The sequence below is a fragment of the Primulina eburnea genome, chromosome 12 (assembly GCF_022965805.1).
Source record: "Primulina eburnea isolate SZY01 chromosome 12, ASM2296580v1, whole genome shotgun sequence".
NCBI lineage: Eukaryota > Viridiplantae > Streptophyta > Magnoliopsida > Lamiales > Gesneriaceae > Primulina > Primulina eburnea.
The window spans coordinates 34086086-34110938 of record NC_133112.1 but is presented as its reverse complement, the minus strand read 5'-3'; the positions used below and the strand labels follow the sequence as shown (position 1 = coordinate 34110938).

Sequence of the window (24853 nt, the reverse complement as noted above, 5' to 3'; positions counted from 1 at the left end):
AAATGTGCCCACCCCCTAATTCTAGTAGCAGTCTATCAACAAAAACTTCTTAGTTTTTCTGTACATGTGATCAAGTGTTTCGAGTAAATTGCGTGGTATATTGTCAGTGCTACTGCTACATGAGTTGCATTTGATCAATTCTTGAATGCTTATAACATGGAGTATATCGCTCATCAAAATATAAGAGACTTACATAATTTAATGATCTCGAGATCGGGAGACGAAAAATTCGACCGTAGTATAACAAAAGGCTGTTAGTGTAACAAGAAACGCTTTTCTACGCCAAAAAATACCACTTTTTCCACATTTGATTTGATCCAAATTTGAGTTGATCTTCTCTCTTTTTAAATTTGATTTGAGAACGGTAAATTTTAACAACTTCAACACTCGGAATCAGAAAAATCAGATCATACTACTCGCAGCATTCCTTTCAAAATCTTAAACTAGCTCCAATGATCCAATCAGCAGCCTCTCCCAAAGAGAGTCCCATCCGAGTATCTGCGTAAACGATGTAACGAATTTGGAGAGAGCCATGACAAGGTTGAAGAAAGATTACAAAACAGGGAATTGATAGCTGCTTTGGATCATTTCAACCAGATAAGTCGGCCAGCGTGTTAGCGGCAAGCTAAGAACTTCGGCTTCTTATATGCAAGGAGAATTTGGCAACAAGAACTCCTCAAAACGTTGAAAAATCAACCATGTTCCCCGAGGTAGCTGATAAATAGATAGTAAGGTGGAACTTCCCATGATTCCCCCTAGTCGAAATGTAAAATATCCCCTGATGTTGGAGCAATAATTCCTTCAACTTCTTTGGCCAATCCAATGCCATCCTAAGATGCACGATTCTCTGTATTGTTGTCTTCTTAATTCTCCACGGTTAACGTCAGCGATTCATGAATCATTGCCACTGCTCTCTTCTCCATCCTCTTCTGCGCCTCCAAAGACCTCAAGTCATACCTTGAAACGTCATCATATGGCGACCAGTACGGCAACCTCTGCCATTACCAGACTGCAATCTTGTAATACTTTCCAATCTTGAACCCAGAGGAAAATTAACAATAAACGAAAACCGAACATCCTCTGCTTCAGCGCCCTTCTCTCCCTCGCTTTCTAAATCTCAGAAACACCTAAACTTTCATCCCTTTCCACCATTACAATATACTTGTTCCTAGTCTCATCAGCATCGAACAGTCCAAAGTACTTCGGGTACTTAAAAACTGCCAAGTACTCAAAATCATCGGGTAAGCCAAAATCTTTGCGCGTGATCCGCACATGTTCTAACCTAATAAACATGAAAAATCTTGTGAGACGATCGTATTATTTTTTATTATATATATGAGTATGATTGACTCGTTTATCCGTGAGACACACACACACACAAAAATATATATATATATATATATATATAAAGAAAACGCAAAGCATGACGAGCTCGAGGGAGATTTTTCCGCTGAGTGAAAAAACAGATGGGTACATAATGGCTATACTACAGCCAAACTACATATAGTAAGAGATATAGAAAAGTCCAGTTTCTGGAGACTGCCCAGGCCATTTATATGACGTAACTTGCAGTTACCTCCTAATCTCAATTATCTCCTAGTCCACCGCCTCGCTGTCCCCTACAACCCGCTTCACGTCAGCAAAGATCCGAGATTTTTGACACGTGGCTGCCTATCAGGAGAAACGGCTGTTTCGAATACTTTTGAACACTCAAAAGGTGATCTTACCTACTCCATAGGGGAACAGAGCAACAACTCTTGCCCTGTTTTTGTATGCTAATAAAGAATCAGAGCCATTTATAAATTTAGGCTTAATTTCTAGAAGAAGAAAGTTGGTTTCTTTTCCCAGAAAAAGAGAATTTTCCATGGAAAGGGAGGTTGTAGAGGACAGGGTAGATAAACGCATGAACCCGTCAGCAGGGGAGAAGCAATTGGGTATCATGGTTGATTCCGATTTTTGTTCTGGCTAATATTGCGGTGTTTGTGGTCGAGATGTATGTGAATAATTGCCCCAAGCGTCTCAGGAACAGGGCTACCAGTTTCGGGGCTGATGAGGACAAGTGTGTGGCCCGGTTTCTTGGGAGATTCTCTTTCCAGCCACTCACGGAGAATCCTTTGTTCGGGACCTTCTTCTTCAGCGTAAGAACCGCAATATGTTTCTATTCAATTTTGGCTCGGCGTGTTATGAGTCTATTGCTGTTGGTTTAGTTGTTTGAGGTGAAATCTGTGTTGAATTGGCTGAAAATTTTGTGGGTTGATTTAGTTTTTGCTTGTACTCGAGCTGAAATTTCTCACTTGGATATTATATTATGTATGTTGTTTGTTGTTATAGTTACCCTCTTTATATTGGATTCAAGAGCAAACTGTTCCACATCTTCTTCTTGTTCTTAATATTATAGATTAGACAACATGGGCGCTCTTAATTGGGCTAAAGTTGTGCATCAAAATCAAAGCTGGAGGCTTATTTCATGTATATGGTTACATGCTGGTCTTATACACCTTCTAGTAAACATGATGTGCCTTGTCGTAATCGGCATACGCCTCGAGCAACAATTCGGGTTTGGTATTGCTCTTTTTTCCGTCAAGATTCAAAGTTGTGAACATCCTTGCGCATTTTAACTGGGTGATTCTGTTTGTATGGCAGTTCGAATTGGCGTTATCTATTTGTTATCTGGTGTTGGTGGGAGTATATTGTCTTCCTTGTTTATTCAAAACCGAATCTCTGTTGGGGCATCTGGCGCTCTTTTTGGACTTCTTGGAGCCATGCTTTCCGAGTTGATTTCGAACTGGTCTATATATAGTAACAAGGTGCACTACTTGTCTTTATCTCACATTGAATTTGAGACTAAGGTTTGTTCAATGACGATGATAATCAGTTATTTCGTTTTGTACAGGTTGCGGCTTTGGTGACACTTATCGTGATAGTTGTGATAAATTTAGCACTTGGCATTCTTCCACATGTGAATAATTTTGCGCATATAGGTGGATTCTTAACTGGGTTCCTCCTCGGATTTATTCTACTGCCTCGTCCCCAACTCGGGTGGATTGGGCGAGACAATCTTCCGGTTCACACTAGACCTCGATCCAAATATAAAGCTTCCCAATACGTGTTGGGGCTGCTTTCTTTGATTCTCGTAATTTCAGGGTATGTGCTTGATGCCCTTTTGCTTTTTCTACCGTGAGAAATGAAAAACAATATTTTAGATAATACTAATACCATGCTATAAATTTGAAATGGTTTTACAGTTAGAAGGACAAACAATTATATTTATTCCTATCTATTTTCATCCGCATAAAGATGTCATGGTTGTGATCTATACTAAAACAAATTAAAGAGAATTTAGCTCCGTGCAATGCGTGCATAGCAGTTTATCTTCACCGTATTTCTTTGTTAGCCGATGATTGCTGGTTGTGCATGCAGTTTTACGGTAGGGCTAGTGATGGTGTTTCGAGGGGAAAACTTGTATGAACGTTGCCACTGGTGCCGTTATGCAAACTGTGTTCCTACCTCTAAATGGAAGTGTGACGAATGATAAAGAATCAGCGACAACTCGAGGCTTTGGATGGTAAAATCATTTTCATGTTTACAGTATACTTGTATATGCTTTAGTTCTTGTTCCCTGTATGTTTCTTTCATTCTCAGCTTGTGTAGGAATTCTATTTGGTAATTGTGAGCCAGCACAGAACATTAAACTATGATTGTTAATCAATTCATGTAGTCAAACATTTGTACACGATGAATTCAGCACAAGGCACAAACAAGATTACACTAAAGCCAATCTTAGAAAACAAGGAAACGTCACACTCAGAAGTTCACATCGTGGCTCTTGATGAACATTGTATAGGACTCTTCTTAAAGTCGAATTTACGGAGTCACGATTTGAATTGCAGCCTTTGGTAGAAAGCTATCACTATAGCTTGTGGCCATAGGTCGAATTAAAACCGACAGCACCACCATGAGAACCTTGCCTCTTTTGACCCAAGTTCAGGTAAGTGTTGGTCATATGGTTTGATGGAAGAGTTGAACCCTTCTCAGAATAGACATCCGATTCCCAAATATGACTACCAAACTTCTGGTTCATGCCTAGTTCCTTGAAATGCATCCTCTGCTTAGGCACGCTATGAGACCTAACTTTAGCCCGGGATGATTCTGTGTTGGCCATGTAACTAGGATGGCCAAGGTAATCACCTAACACACTTCTAGAACATTCACTTCTCGTGGGCGTAAAAGTCCCTCTCAGGTTTCCAGTTACCCTAGACGACCCAGAATGAAACTTGGGGCTATTCTCAGCAGTCCATGCTGCAAGTTGATCACTTTCTGGAGTAAAGTTTGGTGATATTACAGACGAGACTTCCTCAGAAGATATACTAGGATTCGGTTTCTGAAGTTTGGTTGAAAGTTTTGGAAACGAACCCATTTTTGAGTATTCTTGTCCTGTATCGTGGTTCCAAGATGAGTAATTTTGGGAAGTGGCGAGGGCTTGGCCAGATCTTCTGGTATTATGGTGAGGTTTCCACGTATCTATTTCAAGAATCTTGTCAATTCTCTCGTCTTCGCCGTGTTTCGTCGTGAAGGACGTGTCGAAGCGGTTGTTCAACGTGCATTGTTCCATCCATTGATCTAACCAGTTACGGTTAGAAGCTATACGAGAGGTCTCTTTGTTGGTATAGTTACCAGTTCGTGGTCTTGTATTGTATTGCTGCGTTTTCAAGAAACCAAAATACATGTTAACAATTAAACTCCGAGTACTGGGGTGGATTCCCTCCCTTTTCAGTTCCTTTTTAATTTTTTTTCGTTCGAAAAATGGATCTTGAAATGTGCATGATATAAATCTGAGAAAATGCAGCATAGTATAGATCAGTCTACGATGAACTTGTTTAATTCACCTGAAGAAACGATCCCTCGTGTTTGGAATTATTCAATCTGTGTTCGTGCTTCCTTTGATTCACAACTCCCTGCAGATTATCACAAACAACAAAGTATGCTTCACTCTTGTATCCGAAGTTCGTGCTCGATTCGAGTAAAGGAATGCTACACTCACAGGATGTCGAGCATTAGAGTGCTTCATAGTGGACAAAGAAGACTCTGTACCCGTGAGCTCGATGTGCAGTGGCTCGAGCCTGGATTCGAGCCATTGCTTGCATACGCTTGAGCATATTCGCACTTTGTTTCCTCACGATATGTCCTCTAACCAAGGCTTGAAGCTTCACCAGTCCCTTAAGTGCCCTCAATGCCCTCCTAGCCTATGAAACACATTTTGAGAAGCAGCATATTTCACATTTTAAATTAAATTTAAATAGATAAATTGAGTTTAATTGTCCATACAATTTTTAAAAGAGACCTTTTAAGATTCTCATAATCAAAGTTTCACCGGCGAATCTTTCGGGCGTAGACAAATCTTTTCAAGAAACGAACTAAATCTACCAGTGCTCCACAATTTTTCCCGTTTACGATTCACTTCGATTTAAGGATTCAATTGAGCGTAATTCATTACATTTTGGGACGATTTGTGACTAAAATATTTTTCATTTCAAGAATGAGAAAAATATAAAGAAGTTTAAAAAAGGTTATTTTTCACATCAAAGAGGAAAAAGTAACATATTCACTAACCAAATAAGCTCGGAAGGTCGACTGAATCTTGACAGCAGCCGCGAAGCACCTCCGGTCAATGCTGCCATAGGGCGCTGAGCTTCTGCCACTCCCACCCCCACTGGTCAACCTAACCACTTCAGCCGCCGCCTGAGCCGCAGCAAGAGCCGCCTCCGCCACGGCCGCAGTAGCCGCCGCCACCGCTATGGCGTGCTTGTTAGCATCCAATCCCTCAGCAAACGGGCCCGCTGAAGCACCCTCCCCATTCTTCAACTTAGCAGAATGTTCAGCCGACATCGAGATAGCCCATTTGCCCTTCTTCCTCTCCTTCGCCGGTGCACATTCCGGCGACTTTTTGGAGCCTAAAAGAGAGCGGAACCACTTACCGGTCTTGCCCATACAATTTTTTGAACATTTTCTAGAGGAACAGAGCTATGATGCAAGCCGAGGGGTATTTATTACATTGTGGAGAAGAATAAAGAAAGACGCGCTAAAGAGGCGAGTGAAGTGGACGTGTGGTGGCGGTAGTTGGAAGGTGGGAGCCCTTGAGATTTTAAAGCAAACGACAATTGACAGGTAAGAGTAAGATCTTGGTCCGTTCAACTTTTGTTCGATCATTAAAAAAATTCGATAAAAAAAAAACTATCGAATATTTTTTTAAAAAAAGCTTTACAATTTTACAACTGCTGATTAGGATTTCAAAGGTAAAACGAGATTTGTTTTAAAAAAAAAAAAACGGTGTACAATTTTTAATTTATCTATTCACAATTTGGCAAAAATTTGTGTGAGACATTCTCACGGGTCGTATTTGTGAGATATATATCTTAATTGGGTCATCCATGAAAAAATATTATTTTTTATGCTAAGAGTATTACTTTTTATTGTGAATATCAATAGGGTTGATCCGTCTCACAAATAAATATTCGTGAGACCGTCTCACAAGAAATCTACTCTCACAATTTTGTATCATTATATATAATCCACGCAATTCATATTTACAATAAAAAATAATATTTTTCAATCAAAAACATAATATATTACACTATATTTTTTTTAATAATATAAATAACAAAAAAAATCATATTTTTGTAAAAAAAAATTATATTTTAATCTTTCATGAATATACTCAGCTCGAATATATGTCTCACAAAATAATCAATGAAATGATTTTATAGAGTTTTTTGTGTTGTATTTTATTACATTAAACTTATTCACAAAAGCTTAAACTATTTTAATTATTAATTTTCAACAATTGACACCTAAAATTAGGCTTGATCACGACTCAGAAACGACAATTTTTGTTCCAATTAAAAGTGATACTCGAACGAACCGCTTGGATTCAGATTTGGTTCATGTTTCTGAACGGCTCCGATACCTCTTTTTAAAGGTTAATTAATGGTCTTATATAAATTTTGAACACGGATATGACACGACATCCTCGACCGAATTGGGACAACAATATAGCCAAATTAGTTAAAGTGATCACCGTGAAAATTGTAGATACATGTAGGGATGTAAACGAACCAAACCGTTTGTGAGCTATTCGAAGTTCGATTCGATAAAAGTTCGTTTAATGAGGCTCGTTGAGATAAACAAACCAAACTCGAGCTTTACAGTATTCGGCCCGTTAGCTCGTGAACATGTTCGTTGGTAAGTTCATGAGTAATATTTTAGATGAAAAAATAATAGTTTTGATTTATGATTTATTGATTTTGCATATTATTTATGAAATATATAGAAAAATCTATTAAATTTATTTATTTTAATAAATTTACAAATTTTAATAAAATAATATATCTTTCTTTAAATATATAATTTATTTTTTAATTAATTTAATGAAAATTTAAATATATAATTCATATTTATTAAGCTTGTTTAGGTTCGATAAAAGCTTGAATAAACTCATGAACCATGCATATATTCGTTTAATAAAGTTTGAGCTCGGCTCGATTATAAACGAACCAAACTCAAACATTCAAGATTTCGGTTCGACTCGATTATATCCTTAGATACATGTCTTGATTTTTATTAAAGTTTAAAATCACTCGATGTGGATATCGGAAAAGGTAATAATACTCAATCTTCCAAAATGTGTCACTCTAGGAAACGCGACGCACTTCGATGTGAATTTTACCATCCTTCCGAAAACATGTATTGCAGTGCTTAAAGTTTGCTAACCAATGAAATTGGTCTAACCTAAGTTGGCTTCCCAAACGATTCAAAAATAAAAATATATTTAGATAAAGTACTTTAAAAACGTTTTTATTATTTTATAAGTGAAAAACTTGATGTACGTGTTTGGGAAAAAAAATAATTTATGAAAATATTTTAAAAAAAACTGTTTTTCAAGTATAATTTTTAAAAAGAGTACGTCTTTTGTTACGAATCTTTATCTGTGAGACGAGTCAAACATATCGATATTCACAATAAAAATTAATACTTTTAGCATAAAAAATAATACTTTTTAATTGATGACCCAAATAAAATATATGTCTCACAAAATACGACCCGTGACATTTACTTTTCAGAAATTTAAGGTAACAAAGTAAAAATGTAATACTTGAATATTTATAAGTTTTGGTGACGTATCTCAGATTCTATAAGTATAGAAGTATTAAAATTCAAAAACAAAAGTTTCAGCATACCGCATTTCAGAAGACCTCTTGCGAATATTTCAGAAGATCTTCAATAAATTATTAAGGGTCTACCGAATTAAGGAAAAGACAACATTTACTAATTTTTCCACATATCTATATTGTCTAGCCGATCATCTCTGATTTGTTTCCTTAAATAGTGAAAACATATGATCATCAAATACAATATTTGCTTCACACAAGCGACGGTGTTTAATAAAACCGTCGTCTGTTTAGTTTAGCGACAGTTTATGAAAATTTGTCGCTATAGTAGCGACGGTAGGACACAAGACCGTCGCTTTTGTTTAACCTGTTGCACAAAATAGCGACGGGTGTGTGGAACAGTCGCAATAATAGCGACCGGTTTTATAAAACCGTGGCTATTATAGCGACGGTGTTTTAAAACCGTGGCTATTATAGCGACGATTTTTTAAAACCGTGGCTATTTTAACGACCGGTTTTATAAAACCGTTGCTATAATTTAAAAAGCGACGGTGTATATAAGAACCGTCGCTATATAGCAACGGAAAATGAAAACCGTCGCTATTTGAGCGACGGTTTTTCATGAAAGCGTCGCTAATCATACCGTTTTTTTGTAGTGAAGGACAAAAACACGTGACATCTAGTATTATTTTTGGAATTGCTTTAGTACGACTATATTATAATCGTTCCGTTCAAATCTAAACGTTGCAAATTCTTTATATAAGATCATCTCAAGATTCAGCAAATACTCTACTCCCTAAGATCAATTACATCTTCTATTTGAGATTTGCAAGCTCTATTGAAATTTACAAGTACACGCATAAAGTTTCATCTGATTTATTCAAAAGATCATCTCTGTTGACATTTTACTCACAATTGTATCAAAGCCATATTGTATTTTGAGTGAGTTTTTTTATTGACAGAAAATGTTTTTGTGTAGATTAATTTTATTTGGGAAAAGATGTTAATACGAGTTTCAATTAATAATGGTAAGTCTTACTGAAGTGAGTTATCTCAGACGATTGTAACTGACAAAATCTTTTAATAGAATTTTTCTGAAAAAAAAAGAGTCATCATTTAAACTCTCATAAACAATCCTTGTGTAATTTATTTTCATCGCAATAATTTTCCTTATATTTTTTTGATGGTGGTCTACTGATTTTTTTTGGTTTACTAAGTTCTGCTGAACTTTTTCTGCACTAATTTCTCTAGTTGTACATTGAACTTTAGAAGGTATAATGACCCGATGCTAATTTCTCTTTTATTTGGCAATAATCGAGAGTAATTATATTAAAACGAGAAATTAAAATAATTAAATTATGTGTTTAAATATGTATTAAAAATTATCTAGCAAACGAAAGTTGAAATAAAATAGACATGATCAAATTTTACCACAAATTATAATAATTAAAAAAAAAACATACATATATCTATCAACCTTATCATCCATGTCACTATCATCTTCATGAGTGAGTCTCTTGTGAGACCGTCTCACGGATCATAATCTGTGACACGGGTCAACCCTACCCATATTCACAATATAAAGTAATATTTTTTCATGGATGACCCAAATAAAAGATCCGTCTCACAAATACGACCCGTGAGACCGTCTCACACAAATTTTTTCATCTTCATCATCTATGTTTTGAATCTCTTCCTCTCCCCATAAACAAAAGTCTCAACCATCTCCGCCACTTTGACTGCATTGTTTGCCGTCGTTTTTGCTGAAATGAAATGTAAAAGTAAAAGAATTTTCGGAAAGCCCACGACTAGAGCTAAATTTTGATATACTGAAGGGTTTCTCGAAACTTTCCGACGAACCGTCGAAATCACCGTCCCCCGCTGCTCAAAACTCAAAATTTGAGGAGTTTTGTTCCCTCTACCATAAGCTTTGTTTTGATATCAAAATTTAGTAGGAAGCTTGTGACTCAGTCGACCTTTTTTCCGGTGTGATTTCTGTTGGCTTATCCGACGAGTTTGCCACCTGTTGCCAACGAGTTTAGTTTTTAGGCTCGATTTCCATCTTTATTTTGGCAAGTTCAAAGGCTCCCCGAGTGTAAAATTTAATCTTTCATAAATAATTCGATTTATCTCATCTCATACTTTAAAATTTTGCAGTCATTAACATCATAATCCTCACGATTTAGGGGTGTCAAAATCAGACACGACCTACCAACCCGACACGGTTCAACTCGAAAAAAATTAAGTTTGGGTTTGAGATTTTCGGGTTCGGATCAGATCGAGTTGAACCCGATAGCTGACCCGAAAAACACGATCGGGTTGTGTTGGGTTGGGTTCAGACCAACCCGGAAATTTTAATTTTTTTAAATATATAATTAATAAATATTACCTACATTTTATATATTGTATTACTGAAAAAATATTTATTGTATATTTTATATAATGAATTTTCATAATTTAATATTTATTTTGAATATTTTTATTTTTAAATAATTGTTTATTTGATTTAATAAATATATTTCCAACAATTAGACTTCAAATTTAAATCATATATTTGATAGATATTTTGTTATTATGTGTTTAAATTAAAATATGATTATTATTATTTTTTTGAATTTTATTTAATTTTCTTTTAAAAATATTAAAAAATTTCAAAATCGAGTTATATGGATTATAGGGGTTGATCGGGTTGATCCGAGTTCAGGTTCGGATTGAGAGTTTTCGGGTTGGCTCATGTTCGGGTTGAACAATTTTTGAATAGTACCATTGCTCAACCCGACTCAACCCACCCAAATTGACATCCCTGCCACGATATGCATGCTCATGTGAATAAAAATTAAACATGCTCATTAAGGTACGAATTACATTCTATATAATATATAATACCATGTATGTATCATGTTTATATGTATATATCACCGACCAATTCAAGGCATTCTACGATAGCTAACAAGGAAAGTTGGAAAAAAGGGAGGGAGTTCATATAAATCAACTAACTCTACTAGTTCCTCAATTAAAACTCATGATACGAACCCGTGGGAATCTTAAACAAGAACGAAGGAAAGAATCACGGGCAAAATAAATTAAAGAACTTGAAGTTGCCATTGAGGAGGCCGATTCGTCGACACCGACTTTGGTCAGACGCTACATCACTTTTTAGAAACATCTGATGAAGAAAAAATGGAAGAACTTGAACATCTGAGAGGAAGCTTCCCAGAAGTTGCTCAGCTCGTTGCACAATTTGATTCATCAGAAAAATGCATAAATAAAATGCATGTGAAACCAGTATCAGAAAATTTGAGTATTCATGCAATATTTTCTGAAGCTCTTGTAAATTTGTATGGTGGTATGGTTGTAATACGGAGGTTTTGGCCTAGTTATCTCCTGTGTACGTGACACTGTTTTGTAATAAACACGACTTTTCTTAGAAAAAACCACAGCCTATTTAAATAATAGAAAAGAATCCCAATTTAAATAAATAAAAATAAATCATAGGGTCCTCCTATACATCCCATCCCCATGCAAGATAATCAATAACCACATGATTCATTCATCCCATCAACGTTGCACCGACTGTCGGGCCAAACTGTCCCTCACACCACAACCCTATGGTCCCCATAATGATATCAAAATAAAAATAATAAGGCACAGAAAGTAACCTGTATCATTAACAAACATTTTCTTCTCTATCCCCACCCACACTTTAGAACAAACCAAATATTCCTTCTTTCATCATGATCCCCATCTTCTGCAACAGTCTGACTAAAATATATATATATGTGTGTGTGTGTGTGTGTGTGAAGAAAGAAATGATCTTCAATACTTCATATTCTATATATCCTCTTACATTGACTGAATATTGCTTGCCACATATTCTATCATAGGATACATCACAAACATCTAAATAAATATAAATCATAGTTGTTGGAAGCACAAGGCGCAGTAAGGGTCAAAAGTATCATAGATCCTAAGGCGAGACGTGTGAAGTAAAACACCCTAAAATGATGTGATATATTCTAAATATTTGAGGAAACTTCATGACAAATAATGTGATATTTACCATAAAAATCATTAAAGAATAATGAAACAAATATTCTTGGTATATAAGCAAAATTGACGTTCCTTATCTTGCGTTTCTTCGTGGATTCACCATCTCTACATTGAAGGCACAGTTAAACATGGACTTGAGCCTAAAAATGTACAAAGACTTGGGTTTTATGATTAAGGCCTGCATCGAGGCGCAAAAGCAGAGCCCTGAACCTAGGCACTTGCCTCGTGGGCTTTTAAATAACTATGACATAATGAATAGAGGATTCTACAGTCCACCAATTTTCTTGAATCTATTCCAGGTTGGGTCCAACTGAGGCATTATGGATCTTCATTCAATAGCCCCTGCTGAATGTGTAGCTTGGGTTGGTTTCATCCACCACCACTCCCAGTGAAATGAAAGAAGTGGGGGATGCAGAAAAGTTGTTCTTAAACTATGCATTAATAACTTCTGCAAATGGCCGAGTAGCAGAAATTTAAAAGAAAAAGCGAAATTTTAAATAGAGCATTGAAAAAACTTGAAGATATTTTAGAACCTTCAATATTAATTTATTAGGAATCATCATCAAGTAAAACAGGAGGAGTTTCAGTTGACTAGATCCTTGCAAACTTGTGCCTAACGACTACATTTACAGTAAATACATTGTCGAGAATATAGGACAGAACTAACTTGGGAAAAACATGCGACCATCAACTGATTATCTGTGCGAATATAGAGATATTGTTCCTAGAGAGAACTCTGCCACAGAACTACGTACCTTAACTGCATTATGGATAGAGACAGACGATCTCTCTTAAACACGTTTCTCAAGCAAAATCGACCTCAATATGCAAACTGCCCAATCACACCTACTAATGAAAAAAGAAAATCAGAAGTGTCAATACTAAAGAACGGAAAGGAATATAATACAAATTGATGACGGGAGGAACGACCTTTCTGTGTCAGCATCCATAGCAAAAGAGTTGCCACACGCAAGAAAAACTATCTCAATCTTAACCATCTGCTCTATAATTTTGTAGTGCATGTACTGCATTTTTAGTTGCCACACGCAAATACATTGACTCATTAGGAAATACAAAGCCAGTACTCTCAGTATACGTTTTAAACATCGGCAGCTCGGTATCTGCGACTATAATGCATGAATGAAGATGGATGCGTGAGTTGACCATCATCAACCACCTACAGGGGCAACACAAATCAGTGGAGAACGGTCTATTTTGTGGGCAAAAGATCTGCGGGACACAAAAGTGCAGCCCACACGAGTTCTACAAATTATGTATTACCTGCTTGAGTTGAGTGCCACTTGACATTGAGTCTTGGAATTGGTTACAAATCAGGGACTCCTGCACAAAAATGAACACAAGAGACACAACCCAATTTAAGTGTGCAACAATTAACACGAGCAAGGCCAAACAATCAAAGTATAGGTATGGATTATACAAAAGATTGAAGTGTAGATATAAATTATACAGAAACTATCAATAATTCTATGAGGCGAGATTACCTGTAGGACATGAGAATGGCTGGGAGAATGTTGGTTACAGTAAAAAGCCTGTGGTTCATACATGTTAGGATTAGGTTGATGATTGATCGTTAAATTAGATGCTTGATACATTCTCTGAACCACGTGATTTGCTTCGACGGAGTACAAACCCTTCAAAAGAAACAATATACAAGGTCAAATTTAGATAAAAGATAAAATAGTTGCAGAAAGCTTCACATAGGATATCTTTGAACATTTAGTTTATATAACCTGCGTAATTGAACTTAGTGTAGGTGCTGGAATGGGAGATGAAATATATGCTGAAGGGGCACATGCAACAGATAAAACAGTCCGTGACGGAGATGGGTGAACATCGAGCCCTCCACCAGCACTATGGACTTGTTCATCATAATGATTCAGTTGATCTGTGTCAGGAACCATAATTTCAGTTTCAACGGCTTCTTGCAATACATTAGCATCCTGATCCCCAAAATCGTTTCTATCCAAACCGACAACTGCTGGTGCATTTTCAGAAGCAAAAGTGCCTCTAATATTCTCAAATGATTTGAAATTCAAGATTCTTTCGACACCTTGCATCACTTCATCAAGTTGTCTTGCAGCAAATTCAAATGCAGGATCAGATTCAGCAGCTCTAGCAGATATTTTAATTATATTGCGACAGAGATCCTTATATCGGGTAGCAATCATCTTTCTGTTATCTTCTGTTGAATAACCATAATTTTCTCTAATAGGTAAAATCCTCGCGTCTTTTGTCCATCTCTTTAAGATGTAACAAGAAGGAACAACCTTTATATTGTGATGATCAAGCACTTTTAGAGCATGACTACACAAAAACCCCACATGCTCAAACTTCAGACAGTTGCAAGAAACTGTGCCATCAAGAGAATTATACACAACCAAAAAGTCTTTCGACTTCCCATACATTCTAACTTTGTAATCGAATTTCGAATCTTGCTCACCACTTTTGTTAATGATTATGTTTAAACACTTCTCATATTCCCTCTGAAATACTTCAAATGCTTTTGGAGTATAAATTTCACTGGGAAGCTTCAGCAAAATGGCATTAGCCATCATAACTGGAGCCTTTCTTTGTGTTTGAAAAGCTGCTTCTAGTTCGCTGTACTTTTGTTCATTAACCACACTCTCAAAGTGCTTTAAAAACTGCAGCATGTCAAGGTCAGGGCCCAAATAGCTCCTGAGTTTATCTGACATCTGCTCAACGAGATGTTTGCCATTGCTTTCGATGAAGAAAGTATTTCTACCATATGTTGCAGCCCATTTTTCTTTTTCTCTAAACATCCATTTCAACCATGAATTTTGATGCAGGCCATGTTTTTCTAACATCGAATCCCATGCTTGGAAAAACTCATCCTCTTGCTCATGAGAAAAGATGCAATTTCTAAAGTCAGTTGCAAATGAATCATGATCATTTATTAAATGACGCAGATGCTTATGAGCAATCAGATACATCTGCCAGGCACATATAACATGGTTTGTTTCTGGTAACAATGCATGAATAGCTTGCACAATTGTCGCATCTTGATCTGAGAGAATGAATTTTGGTTTCTTACCAGACATCGTCTCGACAAAAGTTTGAAATAGCCACTTGAACGTATCAACAGTGTCATCATATAGCAAGGCAGCACCAAAAACTACTACCTGTCGATGATGATTTAGACCAACGAACTGCACAAAGGGGCGAGAATCCTTGTTTCTTATGGATGATGTATCTAGGCAAACAACATCACCAAAGTGTGCACAGTCAATAATCATATTGTCATCAGCCCAAAAAATGTTGGTTATCTTATCCTCAATATCCAGTTGTACCGAGTAAAAGAATGCAGGATTTAAAAAATGTTGCCTTTGGAAGTAATACAATAACCGTGCTGCATCTCCTTCCTTCATATCTCTTGTCCGCTCGGTGCTCAAGTAAAGGTTTTCAGTCTCACTTTGAAGGTCATCAAATTTCTCTGGAGCACATAAGCGTATACCTAACAATTGAATAGATAGTCTTGACTTAATCTCTAAATTCTTCATTGTGTCAGATTCAGAAACTTCAGTCGACTCCCAATTTCCACATAACGGGAATTCCAATAACTTCTCAGCTTTACTGAGGTCGACATCATCATGATTGTGCTCCTCTTCAAATTGTGTAACCTGATACTTACCATTAGGTTGACGGGTTACAACCATATATGCCAAACAACCTGTTCGCGTCTCCTTGCGATGCTTCTTAACATTAATATCTCGCCTGTCTTTCTTACGGTGACCTTGTCTAGAACACGTAAACTTTCGGGACATCACCCGACCATGGACCTTACTCCTATTGACCCAATCTTTTCTCACACTAAACCCCACCAATTCAGCATACCTACTGTAAAAACCATATGCTTGCTCGTCCGAAACAAACTCCATACCAAGCTTGAGCACTTCATCTTTAGCGCTAAATTTGAAATTGTGACAGTCTTGTTCCACGTTCAAGTCCAAACTATTCGACATTCTAAGATCCACGGGTTCCTCATGGTTCCTGACAGCCTCATCCTCAATTCTATCCATGATCTTCCAATCACATGCAACTAAACCGATTATGAACTAAAATTATTGCATCATCCTCGTATCTAGACATATGGGGAATTCAAAACACAACATGTACAAATTGTCAAACTTAAAGAATATGTCCACAGAAAAATACATAATCTAGCAAAAAAAAACATAGTACCTCACACACCAAACAAGAAAGAAAAAATCCTCAACCACAAAACTTTGGTGCTTCACAAAGCATTCTTCGTGACAATGATGTTTTTTCTCATGAATCCATAAATTGCATAATCATTCATTGATTATAAATTATCATTGTATCATCAAAGACTGAATTTTTGTCATACACACTTCTGAGAAGATAAAAGAAAAGAATCTTCAAATTGTAAAAGAACCATCAATACCCATGCCTAATTTCTCATCCAAAATGCATAAGAATCATTCCACGAAAAGGGTACACACAAAAACAAAAGGATTCCGAAGGGATAAACACTATACCTGGGCAGATTCACTAACCCCACAAAACTTGAAACAAAAAGAATTAAAGATTTTGGTAGATAGCAGAAAACTGGACTTGATGTCGCGTTCCGACGGGTAAATGTTTTCTGAAGATTTCCTTTTATGTTTCCTTCGTTACCTTCCTCTCTGTTTTCTTGGGCTAGAATACCATTTTGCGAGTCGCCAAGAGCTTAAAAGGAAGGGGGTGTTGAGAAATGAGATGGACTCGATTGCAATTGTGGCAGTATAAGTAATATTTAAAAAATTTGTATTTTTCCTTTTGACTACGATTTATAGCAAATTAGTCCTCCATTTTTTTAAATAAAGCACAAAATAAACTTTATGTAGGTAGATAGATCATGGTTTCTAAAACGGTTAGATACTATTCAATGGAAGGTGAAATTAGAACCTAACTTTTGTATACGATTTTCGTTCTGCTCAGTTTACCACGACAAGGAATCCGGCGATTTTGCGACGGCCTAAATCGTTGCTGACGAGGATCATCGACAATTATTTTGAATCGTCCATCTATTCTTCTGCTCAGACAATGTCGTTTTTTTAGAAATCATTGATGAAATCAGCTACTGAATACAAAAATCGTTGCTATTTTGGTGACAGTATTCTTTTAAAAACATCAGCTATTATATAACTGACGATTTATTATGTGTCGTAGAAGTAACAACAGTCCGACAAAATCTATCATGATATTAGTTACAGATTTTGTCGAACCGTCGCCAAAATCGAACTTGCTCTTTTTGAAATGACTCAAATTGGTTGGTTTATGATGAATCGTCAATATAGACGATTTGTCAAAAACAGTCGCTAAACAAGAACTGGTCTTTGCGAACCGGTTTATCTTTGACGACAGTTTATAACAAATCATTGTTCCGAGCTAATGTTAATAATTTATTTTTTAGTTACAAATTATTATTTAATAATTTTATTTAATTTTGTCTCAAATAATATTTTAATGAAAAAATATTATTAAATTTTAGTAAATTAATCTATTTTTTTTGTAAAATATATATTGATTTATAAATTTTTAAAATATATATATATTTAAAAAAAATTATATACATATATTTTTAAGTAAATTATTATATAGTTAAATAATAAACCAAAATAACTAAATAAGTAACCAATTGTCGACGATGTTAATCAAAATACTTGGATTATTTTTGGTGGATACAACGAACTTGTCCCAGTATCAATGTCGATGGCATGATCGTGTCCAGAAAAGCTAATTTTTAGGGAAAGGTCTTATATAATTTTTTTTATTAAATATAAAAATATAAATCACCAATATCCAACATGCTTCGTAAATTTATTAAATTATAAAAAACGACAGATATAAACAAAAAAAGAACTCAATGAATTAATTTTCTAGGTCTAATTTCATTAGTCATAGATAAATCTATGTATAATATAAACATAATAAGAACAATCAAAATAAGGAACCGTAAATACATTATAATAAATCAAAATACACATTATAATTTAAATACTAATTGATTCAAGGTATGTGTCACGCCCCGAGCTCAGGCCCGCGGCTGCGTGACTGTACAATGGGCCCCTATAGCAATTACTTCGTATTCGTCCTCGCTTTACGAAAATGATTAACCCAAGTTGCTATAAAAGTCCATTGTAAGCCATTATAAACTCATTTTAAATCTTGATTTTTTTCGATGTGGGACAAGGGTATCACAATCACCCCTCCTTCAGAACGCGACGTCCTCGTCGCGGCCTGACCCTTCGATCCACTAGCACCGAGAATCTAGAGATGGCTCTTACAGGTTCAAGAGGTGACTCCCGTCATGTAGCACTTTGCGCCGCAGGTTCAAGAGGTGGCTCCCATGCACGTAGCACTTTGCCCCGCATAGCACTTATTTCCCGGTGTTCCATGTCGGTGACCGGCTCTGATACCATTCTGTCACACCCTGAGCCCGGGCCTGCGGCTGCGTGACTGCACAATGGACCCCTATAGCAACTACTTCGTATTCGTCCTCGCTTTACGAAAATGATTAACCCAAGTTGCTATAGAAGTCCATTGTAAGCCATTATAAACTCATTTTAAATCTTGATTTTTTTCGATGTGGGACAAGAGTATCACAGTATGATTATTATCGAATTGAGTTAAAATCAATCCAAGAGCTAAATAAGTAAATTACAATATTATAGAATATCAAAAACTAAAAATCAAATCAATTAAAAATAAAAACAGGAACACACAAATATTAAAAAAAAAATCACATTCATAAAAAAAACAATATGATATATAATTGAACCAATATGAGAAATCTAACTCATTTGAGTGTGGAAATTTAACGAAGAAATAGAGTTTTTTAAAAAAGAGAAAAAGTTTTTTATGTCAAAAAATTTGAGCAAAAGTACAAAAAATTGACCTTCAAATTTTCAACAAAAATTAAGAAAATTTTCAATGGAAAAATCCAAAGATAATAATAATAAGAAAAAAGTAAATACTTTTGGAGACCCCACCAGAGATCCTAGGCGGTTCCGCCTAGGGTGCCTCCCCTGAAGCCGGAACCAGGAGCTAGCATGGTGTGATGTACTTCCAACAATAGCCACTTTGGCATGTCTCTAAATGAAATTTTTAACAAATTTCATGAAAAGTTGAAATAAAAAATTAATCATATGAAAATATAATATATGATGATGACCAGGTAAATCGGGTACGAGCTTAGTGGACGATTACACCGGGTCGGATTGATGAGCTGGAGACGGTTGTCCGGGTATCTGAACCTGTACTTTCAAGGGGGAAAGAACGTTAATGGGCGCCGGAAGATTCTCCGACGTTACCACTCCGACGTTCAAGTCAGTGAAGAGTTTTAGAGAGAATCTTGTAATAAATGTTGTAGGTAATATGTAAGTGATCGAATGAATCTTTAAATGTTAAACAAACCTGGTATTTATAGAAAAAAAATCAATGATGACCTTGCCTTCAGTGTCTGCTTACTAATTATGGCAAGATGGTTGCACATAACTTGTTTTCTGACACCAACTGCTCCTGACCATCCACTATGTCCCTTGATTTGACAACGATGATTATCGAGTTGATGTATCCCATACCTATGCACTTGAGTGCGTTGCTTTTACCGAGGTAACCTGGACAGATAGTGAGATATCATCTGGATTTTGCCTGACAGCTCGGGTTCCCTTAGTCCGGGGAAATGATGCTTCGGGCATCCACTTGCCCAGTCGCTTATACGATGTTACTCGAAGATTTCCATGACCCAAGCTATTCATCTTATTGTCCTAAGTTATCCACGACCCGTGCTCATTCGGGGGTATCATGTTGAAATAGGAAAAAAATTGTAGACTTACTTTCAAGTCTCCGGACAGATCAGGGTCTGAGGATCCTCGTTCTCGCCAGTCTCCGGAGGTGGAAGGGGATTCGTAGTACTCTGGCTCCATCCTACTTGTTTGACCGCCGGGATTTATGAACTTTCGTGCTAATCGAACTATACTTATATTTATTTATATATAAAAATTTATGTTAGACGATCTCATTGGTAAATTTTATGAGACGAATTTCTAACTCGATCTGATTAATGAAAAATATTATTTTTTAATATAAAATATTACTTTTTATTTTAAGTATGAATCGGGATGACCCGTCTCACGAAAAAACTCGGTAAGACCATCTCATAAAAAATAGTATTAAACATTCTAATTTTAAAACTCTTGTAGGATAGCAGTACTTAGATTCTCTAATATATGTTATCGATTTTATATCGAAATAAGAATTTTTTTTAAAAAGAAATAAAATGTCAAACATTAATTATAATTGGTGAAAAATGTCACCAAAATATTTAAATATATAGGTCGGTTCGATCAAATATTCAATTCTTATATAATGAGTTGCTCGTATACTGCAGAAAAAATTAGGCATAAAATACTATAACTCAAGTATAATAGTAAGGTTTATAAATAGATCGCTTTACACATTTACAAGTTAAACCATGTTCTTTCGTTAAAGTGCTATCTTGTTCTGGGTAACCTCATGTTAGATCATAAATTCAAGAGATATATAATCCTCAAAGACTTGTCTATTAAGTAATGTAACATTCTAGTGTTTATAAGTCATTATTTATTAGTTTAATATATTCGATGCGAGATATTTGTAATATCGTCAATCCATTGAGAAGCCGAAGTCTGCGACGGCATGTTCTAGACGACTTTCACTCACATTTTCCTATGGTATTCTTTTTCTAGGTCTCCCCTCTCGCTTCGTCAACTGTCAACGAGAGCACCAATATTAGGTTATAAACCAAAGATAGTACCACCATGTCTATCGAATGATATAACCTTCTAGAATTTATAATTTTCTTTTTATTAGTTTAATATATAAACAAAAAGTGAAATCTTGCAGCAGATTAAAATGATACAAAATACAAATCATCCAACAACATATTGCTCTGATCTTACCCTTGGAATCAAATGCAATGTTTGATCCCTCTTTAACGTTGTACCAAATCTCTCACCTGTGTCAAGACTCTTGGGATCTCCACAATCAGGCAGACTCCAATCGAAATGATGCACTAAACATGCCACGACGAGCTGAATATTTCTGAATCCCATATTGAATCCAGGGCACATTCTTTGTCCAGCGCTGAAAGGTATGAACTCGAAATGGCTTCCCTTGAAATCCATTTTCGACTCCAGAAACCTCTCAGGTTTGAAAACCGAGGCATCTTCCCAGTTGTTGGAGTCCACCTGGATTGCCCAAGCATTCACCAGGATCATTGAATCTTTAGGGATATCGTAATTATTCACATTACAATCCCGGGTGGCTCGATGCGGCAAGAGAAATGGCCCTGGAATATGGAGCCTCAGTGTTTCCTTCATGCAGGCTTGGAAATATTGACACTCTGATAAACGCGATTCTAGTATCGAGTTTCTTTCTATAGTTGCGGCGATTTCATCGCGCACTCTGCTTAAAATTTCTTGGTTTTTTAACAGTTCCACCACCAGCCATATTATTGTTATAATGGTTGAATCTGTGCCGGCAATAAGTAGTTCCTGCATGTGGGATCGATATATAGAACACAATTTAAGCCATATTTTTTACATCACTTCATCGATGATTGACGATATATTAGAAAAAATATTATAATTACATTAGAAACAAAGATTGATCTATGACAATGAGATTGGTCGACTTGATTCATATCTGCATTGAAAATTATATTTTTGAAATGAAAAATAATAATTTTAACTTAAATTTTTATATATTATACAATATACTTTTGACATAACAAAACCCTACTTTTAACTCAAATAATCACGCATCACATAATATTTTTTTCATAACACGACTAACAAAAAAATGGTACTAATCGATTAAATTTATATTTATGAAAGAAATTTTGAAAATATCAATCTCCTGTATCTATTCTCTCAATGAACATGGGTTTTTTTTTTTAAAAAAAGAATTTGTGAATTTGGTTTCATATGTTTTTATGAGACATATGAGCTTATGACCAATGGTAAATAAGTCTAGATAAAGACTCTTAATTAATAGTCAAAATTTGGTTTTCATATGTTAAGTTGGCTCTACTGTCAGTCTGTCACTCTTGTTGCATTGCTAACATGATATCGAGTAGTATTAATATGAGTAGGGGTGTCAAAAGGCAAAAACTTGTGTGAGACAGGTCTCACGGGTCATATTTGTGAGACGGATCTCTTATTTGGATCACCCATACAAAAGTATTACTTTTTATGCTAAGAGTATTACTTTTTATTGTGAATATGAGTAGGGTTGACCCGTCTCACGGATTAAGATCCGTGAGACGGTCTCACATGAGACTCACTCATGTCAAAAATAAACACTACCTTATTCGACTAAAAAAATATCAGTTCAGGTTAAAAGATTTAGGATTGAGGTTAGATTTCGAGTTTGACCCGAAAAATGGGTTGGTTGCGGATTGATTTTAAATTAAGAATCAGGACACCGTCAACCCTAACTCACCCTTCCCATTTAAATATTGTTTTCATCACATAAATGGCTTAGGCCTTTTTATCTTAAGACTAAGCCTAACTCTATTTCTGTATTGAGTTTAGAATTTGACACATTTCAATACATTTCATTTATAATACAAGAATATGACACTTTTTAAAGTTTAAAAGTTACTTTGTGATAGTGATTTTTTTTTAATTGTATATTGATATCATAAATGTTTTTTTGAAAAAAAAATTAGACTCTTAAATTTAAATATTTAAATCCATATAATATAATTATCATATTTAGGTGATATTTTTGTATTATGTGTTTAAATTAAAATATTATTATTATTATTATTATTATTATTATTATTATTATTAAATTTTAAATTTAATTATTTTATTAAATAATAATATTGCATAATAAAAAATCAAATCGGATTGGTCGGTTTCGAGCCCAGGTTGGTAATTTTTTCTTGAGTAGGTTTCTTGTGAGATGGTCTCACGAATCTTTATCTGTGAGACGAGTCAACCCTACCGATATTCACAATAAAAAGTAATATTCTTAGCATAAAAAATAATCATTTTCATGGATGGTCTAAATAAGATATTCGTATCACAAAATACGACCTGTGAGACCGTCTCACACAAATTTTTATCTTTTTTTTTAAACCCAAACCTATGCGAATGGACACTCCTACAATAATTCAACTTACATGATAATTTTCATATATTTTTGAAAAAAAAAAGATTTCAACTACTCTAACTCTAACACATTAAAAAAAAGAGTTGGGGAGAGTTCAAACCGTTAATAAAATGCCGATTTCGTCGTCAAGAAATGAATTCTCGATCAAAACATCTATGAAACTTTGATCCCATGAAACACCATTATTGTCGTTTCCATTCCTCAAGTTTCTTCTCTCCTTGATTATTTCTTCCCACACACTTATCGATTTCCTATACAAATCAATCCCATTTCTTTTACTGCAAAAATCAACCCTTTTCAGCAATGGAAACAAATCACCAAAACCAGGAACTGCAGCCTTTGCCACTATCTCATCCAACAACCCTTTAACCCTTTGATCATCTCTGTCACCCACATCCAGACCTCTTACATTGAACAAGTTTCTTGAAGCCAAAACACCACTAACAATGTTCGAAACCGTAATCTTGACTACATCATCCATATTCACTACTTGGCCTTGTTTATGAAGCAAATAACCCATCATCTCCATCACTTTCTGTCTCCTTATCTCACATCTCAAATCGACTGCTCGCGAGGAAAATAAAGTGTTGTGAGTAATACCACGTAAAAGCTTCCATGTTACATTGCATTCCTTCGACATTGTTAATGATGACTTCATGACTCGTGGGATTTCGTAGTATGCCAATGGCATGTACCTGCCTGAACAGATTCTGTCGTGTGTCTTAAGGATTTTCTCGGCCGTTTCCGGGGACGATGCGACTACGACTAGTTGGGTTCCAAGCCTGAAGGAAAGGAGAGGACCATATAACGCAGATAGATTTTTAAAAGCTACATGGGGTTGTTTTCCAATCTCAGAAATGTTCCTCCAAACTTGCCAGGCAGTTGGGCCTGGTGGAAGATTTGAACATCTAAACAAGGATTTCTTGAGCAAAATAAACAAAAGCGGCAAAAGAAAAATCAGCGGTACTACTGCAGCTATCATTTTTTTTTAATCATATGTATATACATATAACAGTTTATGGTTTGCTTCAACTTATAATAAAGTAATATTTATAGATACAACAAATATACGATGGGGTTTGATGGAGTTTCGAGTTAGTGGAGTAGATGATCGTTTAATCAATTATCAGAAGTTTGATTCCTCTTAATAATATTGTCTTAGGCGAGTCTGTCTCACGCGATTTATTCAGTGTGATTTAACTTACTTGCGTAGTTTGCAAGTTATTGTATTAACTTAGAGTTTTACTTATTGTACAAAAAAAAAAACAACGAATACGGATTTCATAATTGTAAAAAAAACAAAAAAGAGTGAGAAAGGATCATATGGATTGGTGCATCTAATGCTCACAGCAATAATGCATGCAATTTGGTGTGTTATCTTTAATTTTCGGGTCCAATTCACCTTGATGACGGGACCACAGGGGAAGATCAGA

At 35.6% G+C, this 24853-nt stretch overlaps 4 protein-coding genes and 1 pseudogene across 11 annotated transcripts; 1 reads left to right on the top strand and 4 right to left on the bottom strand.

Moving 5' to 3' along the window:
- Positions 1 to 421: 421 nt before the first annotated feature.
- Positions 422 to 1300, bottom strand: LOC140806924 (protein ROOT PRIMORDIUM DEFECTIVE 1-like; annotated as a pseudogene).
- A 234-nt stretch (positions 1301 to 1534) lies between these two features.
- LOC140806923 (RHOMBOID-like protein 3) lies at positions 1535 to 3648 on the top strand. The gene is made up of 5 exons (XM_073163479.1): positions 1535 to 2138; positions 2399 to 2562; positions 2644 to 2807; positions 2894 to 3144; positions 3421 to 3648. Exons 1-5 carry the CDS (start codon positions 2050 to 2052, stop codon positions 3530 to 3532), a joined length of 780 nt encoding a protein of 259 aa, XP_073019580.1. The 5' UTR covers positions 1535 to 2049; the 3' UTR covers positions 3533 to 3648.
- Positions 3649 to 3682: 34 nt separating this feature from the next.
- LOC140806843 (protein IQ-DOMAIN 24-like) lies at positions 3683 to 6036 on the bottom strand. The gene is made up of 4 exons (XM_073163363.1): positions 5611 to 6036; positions 5058 to 5243; positions 4887 to 4955; positions 3683 to 4699 (listed from the first exon to the last, which is right to left on the bottom strand). Exons 1-4 carry the CDS (start codon positions 5986 to 5988, stop codon positions 3911 to 3913), a joined length of 1422 nt encoding a protein of 473 aa, XP_073019464.1. The 5' UTR covers positions 5989 to 6036; the 3' UTR covers positions 3683 to 3910.
- Positions 6037 to 11039: 5003 nt separating this feature from the next.
- LOC140806906 (protein FAR1-RELATED SEQUENCE 5-like) lies at positions 11040 to 16965 on the bottom strand. 8 transcript variants are annotated; one of them, XM_073163452.1, is made up of 7 exons: positions 16754 to 16965; positions 13967 to 16335; positions 13718 to 13867; positions 13497 to 13556; positions 13146 to 13392; positions 12971 to 13064; positions 11040 to 11563 (listed from the first exon to the last, which is right to left on the bottom strand). In XM_073163452.1, the coding sequence occupies exons 2-5, from the start codon at positions 16271 to 16273 to the stop codon at positions 13315 to 13317; spliced, it is 2595 nt and encodes an 864-aa protein (XP_073019553.1). In that variant the 5' UTR covers positions 16274 to 16335; positions 16754 to 16965; the 3' UTR covers positions 11040 to 11563; positions 12971 to 13064; positions 13146 to 13314. The 8 variants fall into 8 exon arrangements, with proteins under 8 accessions (XP_073019553.1, XP_073019551.1, XP_073019552.1 ...); XM_073163450.1 differs by having other exon boundaries at positions 12971 to 13061; XM_073163451.1 differs by lacking the exon at positions 11040 to 11563 and adding an exon at positions 12204 to 12663.
- Positions 16966 to 21116: 4151 nt separating this feature from the next.
- LOC140807563 (probable (S)-N-methylcoclaurine 3'-hydroxylase isozyme 2) lies at positions 21117 to 24427 on the bottom strand. The gene is made up of 2 exons (XM_073164476.1): positions 23521 to 24427; positions 21117 to 21793 (listed from the first exon to the last, which is right to left on the bottom strand). The coding sequence occupies exons 1-2, from the start codon at positions 24400 to 24402 to the stop codon at positions 21170 to 21172; spliced, it is 1506 nt and encodes a 501-aa protein (XP_073020577.1). The 5' UTR covers positions 24403 to 24427; the 3' UTR covers positions 21117 to 21169.
- Between the last annotated feature and the right edge of the window lie 426 nt (positions 24428 to 24853).

Coding starts and splice junctions, on each gene's coding strand:
- LOC140806923 (XM_073163479.1), top strand. CDS start 2,050: ATGAGGACAAGTGTGTGGCCCGGTTTCTTGGGAGATTCTCTTTCCAGC. Junction 2,563..2,643: donor CGAGCAACAATTCGGGTTTG/GTATTGCTCTTT, acceptor TTTGTATGGCAG/TTCGAATTGGCGTTATCTAT. Junction 3,145..3,420: donor TTGATTCTCGTAATTTCAGG/GTATGTGCTTGA, acceptor TTGTGCATGCAG/TTTTACGGTAGGGCTAGTGA.
- LOC140806843 (XM_073163363.1), bottom strand. CDS start 5,988: ATGGGCAAGACCGGTAAGTGGTTCCGCTCTCTTTTAGGCTCCAAAAAG. Junction 5,244..5,610: donor CGACCTTCCGAGCTTATTTG/GTTAGTGAATAT, acceptor TGTGTTTCATAG/GCTAGGAGGGCATTGAGGGC. Junction 4,956..5,057: donor TTGTCCACTATGAAGCACTC/TAATGCTCGACA, acceptor GATAATCTGCAG/GGAGTTGTGAATCAAAGGAA.
- LOC140806906 (XM_073163452.1), bottom strand. CDS start 16,273: ATGGATAGAATTGAGGATGAGGCTGTCAGGAACCATGAGGAACCCGTG. Junction 13,557..13,717: donor GCCATTCTCATGTCCTACAG/GTAATCTCGCCT, acceptor ATTTTTGTGCAG/GAGTCCCTGATTTGTAACCA. Junction 13,393..13,496: donor GTGGCACTCAACTCAAGCAG/GTAATACATAAT, acceptor TTGCCCCTGTAG/GTGGTTGATGATGGTCAACT.
- LOC140807563 (XM_073164476.1), bottom strand. CDS start 24,402: ATGATAGCTGCAGTAGTACCGCTGATTTTTCTTTTGCCGCTTTTGTTT. Junction 21,794..23,520: donor AAATCGGCATTTTATTAACG/GTTTGAACTCTC, acceptor TCCCACATGCAG/GAACTACTTATTGCCGGCAC.